Source organism: Brachionichthys hirsutus, chromosome 18, assembly GCF_040956055.1.
Source record: "Brachionichthys hirsutus isolate HB-005 chromosome 18, CSIRO-AGI_Bhir_v1, whole genome shotgun sequence".
Taxonomy (NCBI): Eukaryota; Metazoa; Chordata; class Actinopteri; order Lophiiformes; family Brachionichthyidae; genus Brachionichthys; species Brachionichthys hirsutus.
Window position 1 is genome coordinate 7,298,770 of NC_090914.1, and position 13,215 is coordinate 7,311,984.

Consider the following 13,215-nt stretch of genomic DNA (forward strand, 5'->3'; position numbering starts at 1 on the left):
TTTATTTCATTTCCTCAGTCGCTCAGTACCTAACACAGATGTGTCAGTAAGAAGAGTTTTATCAAAAACTAAATGCTTTACAAGTACTATTATTTGTGCCTCCAGCGCATTTGTTTGACAGCTGTTGTTACTTTATAGATCTTTTTTCCAAACTCAGAATACAGCACAGTTTTAATATTTTATTATAGATCAAAATGAAACTTTAAATAAAGTAGATAAATTTGCTTCAACAGCACATTACATTACCACTAAGTTCAGATACAATTGTATCACCAATAATAATAATAATAGTGTGACAATTACTTTATTATTATTGTGATTGTTATTATTGTTTTTGTTGTTGTTATAATCCAATGTGGTTTTTGTATTATATGTAATAATGTCAGCTAATTGCATCTCAAATATATATTTTTATAATTTATTTGTACATTTACTTTTTATTGTTTTTGACCTATTCTTTTTCACATCTATTTGTCGACACTGAAATTATTACATGTTGATGATTTTAAATACTTTTAAAGCATTTATAATCTCTTTAAATCTTTGAAACGCTTTCCTCTACCCTGTGACCTGGTTGTAGTTTTAAATAAAGAAACCAAAACTTGCATACAACACTAAAATAAGGAATTAGAGTGGAATTGATACTGAAGAACTGTTAACATGCGAAAGCCATTATCATACCATTCACACCTGAGTGATCGCCATTCTCACTCTTTAGCCATACAATGAGAAACAATGAGATTCAAATCACTTCTGCCTCCAATTGTTTTGCAAAGTCTTCTCTGGGCTGCACACACATATATAGATGCAATTCCATTTCTTTCCAGCTTGGAAAGAGTTAACGATCCTACACCTGTCCTATCAGACACCTGTCTCAGCCTTCAGCCAATCAGAGGAGGGAAGGAATCTTTTCTGGCATGAAATAAATCTGGGCCTCCTTCAGAGGGAATCACAACACCTGATTCACGTGAGTGTGTGTGTGTGTGTGTGTCACGACTCTCCTCTGGTAGACTGACTCATTGACACACAGAAGAGCACACAAACAGAAGAGGCAGAAAACAAAGGACCCTATTCCGATTGACCTGGACTGGAGACATGACAAAAGAGACTGAGTGAGTATTTAAAGGATCATTTTTCACAAATATCTGTTAAAATATGGATTTTTGAAACAGTCTTGGAAGCTAAAAGCATTTCAGTATAGATTGCATGTAACACACAAAAAAGACATGTTGGATTTCAGTCTGGGGAACAGAAATGCAACTTCCTCCAATTTGCAACGAGACTCCTCCATGTGAAATATTCCAGTTATAAGAAAGGGGTGTCGTAAAGGGGAAACCGGTGTGCACGGTTTTAACACATAAACAATCTGGTAGGTCTGTTGTGGTTCTCCTCTGGAGGTGTTGAATGGAGTCGGAGGGTAATGGCAGCATGTTACATAATGGTGAAACCCTCGACATGGGTAACCCCTCTCTGTCTGTCCAAAAACATCTGCACTTGGCTGGTTTTGAGGGGATTTGGAGAGCTGCTGATGGAGTTGTAGATGAAGCGCTGACTTAGCGGTTGCTTGTGGGAGGCAGAGACAGGTGTATCATAGCGCAGGTGTATTCCACTGATTTATTTCTACTGGGTTTTTTTTTATTTACACCCAAAATGTTAACTAAACAAATGTCAGGGTGGTGTTGAGACCAAGATTAAATTGTACAGTTTTCCAGACTCATACAGTGGATGTAGTTTTAGGTTTGTGGTCTTAAATCTGTGAAGATAAAGCTTCCTTTCAGGTGCGGTTGTGAACATTTGCGTTGTTTCCCCTCCTGTCAGCACATTTAATTAGCTATTTATTGAGGGTAAACTGCAGTTGTTTGTTCATTAGCTCCTTCAGACAAACTTCAAACGGGGGCTTATCCTGATAGGCGGAATATTTACAATCTGCTAGCACTGCAAGTCTCGCCAAACAAATCCAATCCTCAAAATCCTGGGCTTGGTTTCTTTCTTACAAGTCGGTCTTGGGTTTTTGTATTTGTTTAGTAAGCATAGCTCTAAGATCCATGCAAATAAAACCTTGTGTGTGTGTGTATTGGGGGGGTATCGGTGGTGGGGATGTTTGTGGGTGGCCTCTGGCTTGTGGATATTTTTGACACAGCTGCTTAAGAGAATAAATTGTCAGCTCTGTGGTTTTGCACTCGAAACCATCCGTGCTTGGAGGCAAGTATGTGCAGCGTATTCCTGAGGCTTACTGCCATTTAATATGCTCTCAGTCTGTCAAGTCCTTGCAGCAAAGGTTTTAACACACTTGAATACATTAATTTCCCTCATGTAAGATGACATAATGTCACACTTTGACCTTTTATTCTGTCCACACTTTCATTAGTTATTTATTTTAAACATTTATCCAATCATCCTCAACCCTTTCTTCCTCTCTGCAGGACTCTGGGACTGGTCTTTCAGAGTGAGAACTTCAACTACAGTCGTTTCAGTAACCACATCATGGATTCCTGGTCCTACCTGGAGAGCCCCGTCACTGAGCAGAACCATTCCAAACCTAGACTCCACCCGGGAGACGACCTCGCAGCCTTAACCATGCTATATGAGCAGTGCAAAGTAGAAAAGGTGAGATCTGCAGCAAAGAGGAGCCTAGCCATTTACAACTTTAATTACAAATTAATCATGCAGACACATTTTTTTTTCCTGAACCAGAAAGACCAGAAGATTGCTTTCTGTAACCGCGCTGCCAACATCTGCAAAACAGAGAGGTAAGAAACATAATCCAGATGTTCATCTATCATTTATCCTGTAAAACCAATAAAATCTAAATCTCAGTTCAGCATTATCCTTTTTAAATGAACAGTAACTTTAAGTTGCACAGTTTACAAATGTTTTATTACAATCCCACCTTGTGCTGGTGATGAATAAAATTAATTAGAAAGTGTTGATACAGAAAGAAACAGACAGGGCTATAGGAGGTAATAAACAGATCCTCTAATCAAACACAGTCAGCGGGATTAAATTCTACTCTTCAATCCTCCTATCCTCTCTCAATCGTCACCTTTGAGTTGCTTAAAAAGTTTCCCCACAGGCAAACGCTTGTTTTTGCTTCCTCTGTCTTCCCGGCGATCACCTTTCCTACTCCTTGCCAGGTGGATGAGAATTGCCCATTGTTGGGGCACAGTGTTGTCCCCTCAAACATTGTAATGGAGAAACTCAAACACAGGGAAAAAAGATGGATTAAGAGACAAATAGTACCCACCCAGGCTCAAACCGTGTCCCGAGTGTCTTGCGGTAGCGCTGTGTGCTGAGTGTAAAGAATTGCTGACTTTTGTGACTTGCAGGCTTCTGTAATGACATGCTACAGTTAGTCACTTTATGGTCATTTATTTCCTTCATCGCTTTGTAACCTGGCTGACTCATCCCTGAGTCACCTCACATGCGATGCCTTCTTGAAATAAATCAGGTTTCTCTTTCCTTCCCATATTTCATTTTTTCCCCCCCGTCCCACCAGGACTCCGATCACCACCAGCGATTTTGTTTCGCTCTCTGAGGGTGTTCAATTAAGCCATCACCAAGAGGGTCTGCAGGGGCCCAAGCACTCCTCACTGCCCATCTCTGCCGCCACCACCTCAGACACCTACACCACCCTGACCAGCGTTGTAGCGGACACTTACGACAAGCAGGAGCTCAACAGCATCTTTGACTCCTTGCTTCAGAAGTGGCCAGAGTCTGGCGCTTTCCCCGACCCCAACACCGAGGTACGTTTGCTGTCGACCAACTCTCTCCAGGACTCTTCCTCGTTTCTCTTCTTATAAAAGCCCTTGTGTGTTTTTGTACAATTCAGGCCCTTCCTTATACCGATCCTTTCCCCGAGGACCAGTCCAGCCCAGTCTACTCCAGCTACTCTGACTCCCCTCTTGAGAAATTCAGGAGTGATTTTCAGTTTTCCCTGGGAGCTCCTCTTGCTTCTTCTTACAAGTCCAATGAGCTGCCCATGGTCTATTTGAACAAGGGCCAGTTCTACCCTATCACGCTCCATGCAGTGGACAGCAGTGCCTGCCTCAATGTCACCAAAGTCAAGGTGAGTCATGGTAGACGCTGTTCTGAAAAGCAAGGAGCTCTTTAATATCCAGAATTCTCTGGTTGCTTGGTGCTTGATGGTTGCATGGAAACAATGCTACTTCTCGGGCTCGTGAAAACATCAATTCTTTGCGTGCCACCAAGCCAGCCCTTCCCAAATATCTGTCCCTCCCTTGAAGCTGGCATAGAAACGATTGTCATGTCTAACTCCTGCCCAAACACCCTTCAAACTGGCCTGCTGCCATTAACATGATGGTGTCCTCCCAATAAAATTTATTCCTAAAGCAGTGTAACAAGTCTAGAGTGCAGCAAGGCTCCACTCAGCTCCGTTTGTCCAACCATTGCAGTGTGGTGGTGCAGGCGACAACTTTTCGCCTGCAAACACGCACCCACTCATCTCATTACACATAAATGACGACAGTGTGTGAGGAGGAAAAAGGGGGGGGGGGGAGTGATGAATGGAAGAGTGATGGCATCAGTTCTTGGAAATAGATGCAGGCGGAAGAATTCACGTTCACCGTGACAAGGAAACTTAATTCTGTTTTTTGTTCTCTCTTCATCCTCCACTTCAGACGGTGGTGATGGCCGTGTTTGAGAATGACAAGAGCCCAGAGACGCAGCTCCGCTTTTGGAATCACTGGCATTCGCGCCAGCCAACTGCAAAGCAAAGAGTTATGGATATTGGTACGCTCACATTTGAATTCACTGCTAAAGCATGTGGATGTGAAATATTTTTACGATTATTAAATGTTAAATGGATTTAATGCAGTAATGACTTGGTGTTCTACTTTCATAGCGGACTACAAAGAAGTTCTCTGCGGCATTACCAACGTAGAGGAGGTGGCTTTCAATGCTCTCTCCTTTGTCTGGAACCCCAAGGAGGAAGCCAAGGTAAACACACGATGTGTAACGCAGCTCCGTAAGACCAGTTCTCTGAAGAGGGAAGGGACCGAACAGGTGACGGCTTAAATGACAAAAAGAGAAAATGCAGATAGAGGAGTGGCTGAGGAGGGAACGGAGGAATCCCAGAAATGTGTTTTTAGACCCGAGGCTCTGTCACCATAGCTGTGATCAGTGATGACTTATTCGAGTTGTTCTGTGGCCCAAAGCCACTGAGGTGGAGCCCGTCAAACCTGCTGCAGGTGGAGAGGGAAAGAAAAGACAGGAGATCCAGGCCTAAAACTGTCTTTTATTGATTCGGGGGGGGGGGGAATGCAAGGGAAATGTTAAGAGAAATATGTTTTTATATCAGTCCAGGTATATCTGTATAAAAACAGGATGCCTTCCTCTGTTTTTACAGGTGTTCATTGGCATTAACTCCCTGAGCACCGACTTCTCCTCTCAGAAGGGAGTAAAAGGCCTCCCTCTGAACATACAGGTCGACACTTACGACTTCAGCTCAGGAGCCAACCAGCTCATCCACAGAGCCGCATGCCAGGTCAAGATTTTCTGTGATAAGGTATTTCACTTGTGTTCATTCACTCATTTCTGTCTCACACACACACACACACACACACACACACTAATCATCCATATAGTAACCATGTGACTGTGTGTTGTCAGGGCGCTGAGAGGAAGATGCGTGATGAAGAAAGGAAGAGAACCAAAAGGAGGATAAAGAACGATGCTAACAGTGAGTGTTACAAAGAATGGCTACAGATTCATTCATCCTCCATTATAATTCACTGTCACATAATATAAAGTTGCATCATAACATTGTAGATCTTCTTCATTTTATTTCCAGCTAACAAGTCTATAGTCAGCAGCTCCCTGGGCAGCGATTGCACCTTCTTCCAAACCCTGGATGATCATGTTTCCCTGCCAGTTCTCTTTATCCCAGAAACGCACCTCTCCAGCTTACAGCGCATGGTAGGTCACCCGTTATCTGCAGCTTGTTCACTTAACTCCTCTCTGTGACCCCGACCCCCTGCAACCCTGCAGGCATGAGAGTCGGGGGGGGGGGGGAAGTGTGGGAAAAGTGGGCTGGGAAAGGGAGGATACGAAGCGATCTAAGTTGGGGATGAAAGATCTGATGAGCTAATTGGAGTCGAAACCAGGCACATGTACAAGCCTCTACAGCTGCTGACACCGAGATCAAGCTAAGGGGGCTCATGCGCGATGCAACAGCACACACACACACACATTGTGCAGCACGCACCACCCTTATCTGCTCTTTTCTCACATACATTTGTAAAAACAGTGAGGTGAGAGTGCTGTTCAGGCAGGCCGCCTTTCCCACACTACGGAATCTAGATTGATGTGTGAGAGATTGTATTTTCCCAATTTACGGTGAGGAAAAACACGAGGAAAGCAAAAACAGAACTTACTGATGCAGCAATGCAACAGTTCGCTGTGGATGGCTGTTGCATAAAACATTGATAGGCCAGTATGATAAAGAGGAGAAGGGTCCTATCTGTGTGTCTCTATCAGCTTACGTGGTTCCTCCGGAGGTCATGGGAAGTGCAGTTTAAGTAATGATAACATCCTCTTTTTTGGGTTTTGCACACAGACAATGGTGAGAAGGGGGACATTAAGCAATGCATTTATCAGTGGAGCAACGTCTAATCAGATCTCTCCATTTCTCTCTAGGCCCCTCCCATGGAGGACGCTGACAGGTAAGCACAGCAATTAACAAACAACATTCACAGTCGTCACGACTGGTTGTTGTCGAGTAAACACAGAGTGGCTGTTTTATTCTAACTGGTCTGGTTTTATTAGGGGCTCTTTGAAGAGACTGTATCAAGACAGAGAGCAGAACTGCTCTCCACCCACCAAGCAAGGCCGCAGAGAAGACCCCCGAAAAGGTAGATTGAAAAGCAACATTCAGAAAAAAAGACCAATGAGCTTTTGCCTTTTTACGTAACTGTTCCTTCTTTCTCCATCCAATAGTTCTGCTGTACCTGAGGACGGGCCCTGAGGAGGTGTTCGATGCTCTGATGCTCAGCACGCCAACGCTCTCAGGCCTACGGGAAGCCGTAAGTAACACACACTCAGCCGGAATCTCATCTTCTCATCTTCTGACAAACACATGCTCACATGGAATATGTCATCTCTCGAGTATATCAACTTTCCTTCAGCTCGAGGTCAACAGCTCAACTCGTGTTCCTTTCCGCTCACAGGTTTCACAAAAGTATGGTATGCAAAAAGACACCATTGGGAAAATCTACAAAAAATGCAAGCGAGGGTGAGTATTTGACTTTTTGGGTGTGTGTCCTGTTCCTTAACACAAAAGTTTTAGGAAGGTCTTAGTTTGCGGTTTAAATCTCATCCTCCTTTAAGAAACTCATGTTGACAGACTGGGTAGGTAGGTTAGTTGGCTTGGCTTTCTGGAATGTGTTAATTGCAGCTCATCCGAGACAGGATGAAAAGATTTCAAGTCCCAAAGATGTGTCACGGCCCATTGTTGTGCTGCACTTATGTTTTCATAACCTCATCTGATCAGAACATGAGGGACTTTTTTCAGAAATGGAAAAAAAAAAAAAAAGATAAGAGACAACGTGGAAACCTGACTCACTTTGAGTTATCCAGTTCAGGATCTCAGGATGTTTTCTTTTAACCACTTGTCACATTTTCATTGGCTCAACGCTGGGCAGGTCATGTGATTCCTCCTGTTTTGAATTTGGGTATTTTAGTGTCTAAAAATCACAGACATTTGTTGAATTTCCTCAAAAGGTGAATAAATTAAACATCAAATGAACGGAACTTTCAAAACACAAATACATTTATTCTTATTTAGTCTCGGGGGGGACTTTAGAGATAGTTAAGCTTACACAAACATGCACACAACCAAGATGCACCACAATCACACTAAAGTGCTCCCTTAGTTCCGGGTTCTTTGCAGGAATAAATGTTCTAAGAGGATATTTCTTTCAGTGTGGTAATTCTTTAGAACACACTCTCCAGCATAAAAGTTACTACTCTAATGGAGACTGAAACGCCTTCAGGTGATTTTCCTGCTGCTTGCTGGTAGCCATCATCCAGCGGGGAGCAGCTAGACTAACTGGTCAGGTTACATTCTCCTCACTGTTCCCTCCCTCTTTTTTTTTTTTTTAGCTTGTCTTAAAACAGCTTTGTCCCTGCAGGCAGAATGCATGAGCACGGTGGTTAGATCAGTCATTAAAGAGTCGCTGTCAGAGCTGGGGAGGAGGAGAGTGACCTCATTTACCTCACCGACTGATGCGCCACCACGTCTTTCTGCGTGTGTGGAACAAATGACACGTTGTGTTCGATGCTAATCCCCGAGCCTCGCGGCCTGTTGCTCGCGGAGCATCGATCGGCTGAGATTAAATCATGGTGACGACGTTCTGATGTCTTTTCTTCAGGATTCTCGTCAACATGGACAATAACATCATCGAACACTACACCAACCAGGCGGCCTTCCTCATCGAGATGACGGAGGCCGTCGCCGGCCAGTTCCAGCTCACCCTGATTGAAGTATGAGACCAACATCCAGTCAGTCACCTGCTCGATTCAAAGACAAAAGAAATGATAGCCATGTCTTCAAGCACTGCCCAGTCACCTGCGACATAAACTGTGGATTGACGGACTCAAGGAGGGAACTTTTCACAACCTATTTGGAAAAATTCTAATGCGTTATTTTTTTTTTTTGTAAATACCACTTGCCCCCTTTTTTATTAACATTTTGTTATTTGAATTTAATTTTATAATGTAAGAACAATTACAGTGAATAACCTGTATATAATGTAAATAGAAATTAATATGACAGTGTTTTATGAACTGACCTTGTGCATGTTGTGACCCATTTTCCACAAACTGCTGTGTATTTCAATTTGTTAATGGAGCTGTTCACGGTTAATGTTCAGAGGTTACTATTCTTGCTCATGCTTTCAATGTACTCATCATTTCTTCTGCAAGACCCAAAGGTTTGTTCACTCATCCACGACCTACCAATGTTGTTTTTCACTACCGTAAGTGTCATCCAGTAGGTTCCTGTCAGTTTCACAACAAAAGTGGCCCAATGTTGGGTTCAATTCATAACAAGTCAGACATTTCCATCCCAAAAAAAACCACTCTGGAGTTATTGCTGGCATTTCCTGACTGTGTCGTGTAACCACAGAATTTTCTGGATCCCCCCTCCCCCCCCGCCCCATTCTGCTCCCCCCTACATAAAAACCTAGACACCTGTCAGAGGTCTTTCGTTGAATTTGTGTTGGACTTTCTTCCCTTTATATGTTTGGTATCATTTCAAAATAAACATTTAACCCTGTAATATTTCATAAATAATACCATGGCGATTCTGTTTGCATATCTTTTGTAAGAAAATAAAAAAAAACATTTATGGGCTGTCTTGATCCTTATTTGAAATACAGATTGAAAAGTGAACTCAATCACAGACTCTCTACTAAGGTGTGCGTGTGCGTGTGCGTGTGCGTATGTGTGTTTCAGACAAGGTTAGGAGACATTATGCCTTCTCCAACTGACCAATCAAAAGCACCAGTTCCATCTGCGTGAGGCAGGCTGCGCTTTATCTGACTTTGGATCTGCATGTTGGAGATAATGTGTTCCCAATGAGGAGGATCACAAACGAATGCACAAACACAACCGCGCAGCAGCTCCAAAATAGGCAGCACAGACGTGTTGGCGCGCACGCAAACGCTCTCTGCTTTCCCCTATTTGGTGACACTGACGGGGGGGAGGACAGCGAGCAGGGCGTCCTTCAACGGGACAGACAGGCGGAGGAGGGTTGCTGGAAGCAGCGACACAAAGAGAGCAGCAATAATCAGGAGGTGCTGCTTGCACCATCTGCTGCCAGAGAGAGAAGCGCGTCGCCATTCAGAGGCGGGCAGGGAGGCAGCTGGCGGATTCTGCAGTGATGGTAAGTGCGTGCGTGCGTGCGCGCGCGCGTGTGTGTGTGTGCATGAAAACAACATTTTCATCAGTTTTCATGCAGCCTCCTCATCGCTGTCCCTGCAGATGTTTCCACGCATCCCCCCCCCACCCCCTCCCTTCGGCATCTCCACGCAGCCACGTTGGATCTGCACGGAATAATGTATATTTTATTTATTTGTAGTTGACTCCAGAGGAGTTTTATTTTTCCTGAATCGTGAGGGCATCGGCCATATTGTTTGTTACAATAGCATCATTTAATCTCTGGCACACTCGTGGAAAAGAAACACACACACATATCCAGATATGCGTTCTCCTGGCAAATGAATATTCTATTATATCATTTTGATCATAATCTCGTTTAGAATATGCTGATACTGTCCAGTAAATGTTCATCCCATCAAGCTAAATGTTATCAGTCATGACGTTTCTGGAGCTGCAATTTCATAATTAGGTTAACTTTATGAATATAATTCATTCAGTCTGAATATTCTGTCACAGTGCATCAAAACAAATAAAGCCAATGATCATTTTCAATCGTCATACATCATCAATTGTGCTTTCGGATCACTGCGACCTTGTCATCTTTATTATCCGTATGCTTTAAATGGCCAGTCTAAATGGTTAAATTCAGCAGGTAGTGCTTATAGGTGTTGGTTTGTCTGTTACCAGGATGACACAAAAAGCCACCTGACAGAGTTTAATTCAACCTGTTGTATAATTGGGCGTGTCGGAAGGAGGAAACCATCTCGTCTTTGGAGTGGATCCCGATAAAGGAACAGGCATTACTGTTTATGGCTAAAATCAACTTCCGTGTAAAATGTGACAAAATATTCGTTCTCACTTCTGATGTATAATCAATACGACATGTGCACAAAGTAAAATAAAACATGTGTTTTGTTGTTTTAAATGTAGGTGACAATGATTAGTTCAGCTTCCATTTGTTGGTCGACTCTTACTAATAATCTAATGAGAATCATATGATTAAGGCATCATTTAAGATGCACGTTGGCGTTTCTGTATTTATTTATTCACATGCATATGGTATTTAATTTATGGCATATAATAAATATAACATCAAAATTAAGCTTCACAAGAAACTGAAACTTGTATTCCATCTCACATTTCATCATTACATTGATTTTTCCAATTTATAAGCAGCATGACCTTCAGAAATGACCTCTTTCTGAAAAGCGTGTGACTTTTGTAACACCAGTGTGCACATCTGAGAATACCGGAGCGGTTTCCCACGTTCCCACAACACAAGAGAAACACCATGTTAACATGATTCACACAGACTGTCATGTCTTCATCCCAGAGGGCATTCTACATATCGTCCTCCGGGCTGAAACACTCGTGGAAGCGCTTCACATGAAGACATAATTACCAACCTGGCTGAATTCCTCCAAGGTCACAGCTGGCCATCAATCTCCTAGCCGTTAAAACGACACAAGGACGCTCGCACAGTTCGACTCATGCACGCTCCCGAAATAGGTCTTATGATTAATATACACACACATACAGGCTCATTGAGATTGGCCAAGTTATCGTATCCTAGCAACAGAGACAGACATCGACCGCTCAATGTTTTCCTGCACAGTGCTGGAGCAGTGATGCCAAACCTGCCTCCCTCCCTCCTGGAGCTCTCGTCTGCCGCTCCCGTTCATATCTCTGTTAGGTCTCTCATACCGTTATCTCGCTTTGACCCGACGAGAGCTCAAATCCTCCAGACATTCAGAATGAAGAACCTGCCGCTCAAAGACAGGAGTCATTCCATGAAGAGGTAATGGACGCATGTCGAGAGCATTTAGGGGTTGAACTGATGTCAAGCTGTTCATTATGTTGACTTGTGACTTATTTGGGAAGTCTAGGAAACAATTTTGAAACATGACTGAGATTTGATCCGAATTGTGTCTTGTAATCCTTTCAGAATAGATCTGCTCTGCTCTAATGGGTCCCACGGCACCAGCATATGACAATAAGGAGCAACATCCCCGCCTGGAGGAGTGGCAGCTGCAGCCACAGCCATCCATCTTCGGAAAATAATCTCACTGTGCACCTGGCCTATTTTATTATTAAGTCTCCTGAGATCTGTGAAACCGACTTATCATGCACACTCCAGCCTCCATGGTGATGGGTATTGTCTTTGCCCCTTTGGGACTGGTTCTGGTTTTCACTGCTGCCATCACCCCTCAGTGGAGAGAGGGACGGGCACGGCTAGGTATGGTGGGGCCGGGGTCGATTCTTCGGGCAGGAGTGAAAGGTCAGGGAATGGGGTCCAGGTCCAAATCAGTGGAGTCACTGCTTCTGCTGAGATCTGATGGACTTTGGGAGAGCTGCCTGCAGGTGGAGCACTCAGAGTTGAAGCAGTGTTGGCCTGTGGCGGGTCCATACCAGAGAGATCCAAGGCTTCGCCTGGCACAAGGTTTGGTCCTGACCTCATTGTTCCTGTGTGGCACTGGCATCGTCCTGGCATGCATCGGGGTCCGCTGTTGGACGGATATACCTCTGAGAGGTGTAGCAGCAACAGGTGGAGTCCTGGTGGTGATTTCTGGGGTGCTGAGCCTGACTGCCCTCGGGGTGTACACGCACAACCTTGAAAGATTGGGGGTGGCAGCATCAAGTCGAGGGACCAACAACCCAAAGTTCCCCCACCTCAGCCTGCAGCCTGCTGGTTCGCTTTACTTTGGATGGCTGGGTTCATGTTTGCAGGTGCTGGGAGGAAGCGCTCTGCTGTTCAGCTTCAAACGGCCAAGATGCCCGATCTGCCCATCCTGCCCAGAAGTACCTGCCTGTCCTTCATGTCAAGAGATCCCCCATAAGCCAGATGTCGATATGTATGAAGTCAGCTGTTAGAATGTGAGTCTAAAAGACTTAAAGTCACGCATGAAGAGGATCAAATCTGCCATTGAGTCTGCCGAGTGATCAAATGATTCAAGCCACACATGAGCGTGAACAAGACATTGATTGATTGAGTCGACATGATGGATGTAACTGAATTTACTCAGTGATGTAGAACACGAAGCGATGGGTCACATATGGTGCAAACATTGTCAGAGATTGATTTTGATCATTATGGTTGAAAAAAGCTTCCTGCTGCCTTTAATTGCAAAATGTAATGAAATCGGACTCGTGACTCTTTGTGCTGCCTTTGACTTTGTAGCATTTCCTTTGTGCCGTTGCCAAGAAACATTCTTGTGTCCAAATGTCACTATGAAATGCAAAGTATTTGTGGTACAATTACTTGTACGTGGATAGTTATGTTAAATTAAAAAACATGAAGATCTCTTTTTGGATTGAAAA

At 43.8% G+C, this 13,215-nt stretch overlaps 2 protein-coding genes across 2 annotated transcripts; both read left to right on the forward strand.

Annotated features, from left to right (window-relative positions):
• The first annotated feature begins 989 nt into the window (after positions 1-989).
• Positions 990-9,363, forward strand: grhl3 (grainyhead-like transcription factor 3). The gene is made up of 15 exons (XM_068751905.1): positions 990-1,112; positions 2,424-2,607; positions 2,695-2,750; positions 3,497-3,743; positions 3,830-4,066; positions 4,638-4,749; positions 4,862-4,956; positions 5,366-5,524; positions 5,629-5,698; positions 5,810-5,934; positions 6,655-6,680; positions 6,784-6,869; positions 6,955-7,040; positions 7,185-7,249; positions 8,388-9,363. The coding sequence occupies exons 1-15, from the start codon at positions 1,096-1,098 to the stop codon at positions 8,503-8,505; spliced, it is 1,683 nt and encodes a 560-aa protein (XP_068608006.1). The 5' UTR covers positions 990-1,095; the 3' UTR covers positions 8,506-9,363.
• A 2,658-nt stretch (positions 9,364-12,021) lies between these two features.
• cldn23l (claudin 23-like) lies at positions 12,022-12,768 on the forward strand. The gene has a single exon (XM_068752406.1). The coding sequence runs from the start codon at positions 12,022-12,024 to the stop codon at positions 12,766-12,768; it is 747 nt and encodes a 248-aa protein (XP_068608507.1).
• The last annotated feature ends 447 nt before the right edge of the window (positions 12,769-13,215 follow it).

What these genes read in the sequence shown, in the direction of transcription:
- grhl3 (XM_068751905.1), top strand. An exon ending in AGCAGTGCAAAGTAGAAAAG is followed by an intron (nt 2,608 to 2,694) that starts GTGAGATCTGCA and finishes TTCCTGAACCAG; the next exon opens with AAAGACCAGAAGATTGCTTT. An exon ending in CAGAGAAGACCCCCGAAAAG is followed by an intron (nt 6,870 to 6,954) that starts GTAGATTGAAAA and finishes TCCATCCAATAG; the next exon opens with TTCTGCTGTACCTGAGGACG.
- cldn23l (XM_068752406.1), top strand. Translation starts at nt 12,022, where the DNA reads ATGCACACTCCAGCCTCCATGGTGATGGGTATTGTCTTTGCCCCTTTG.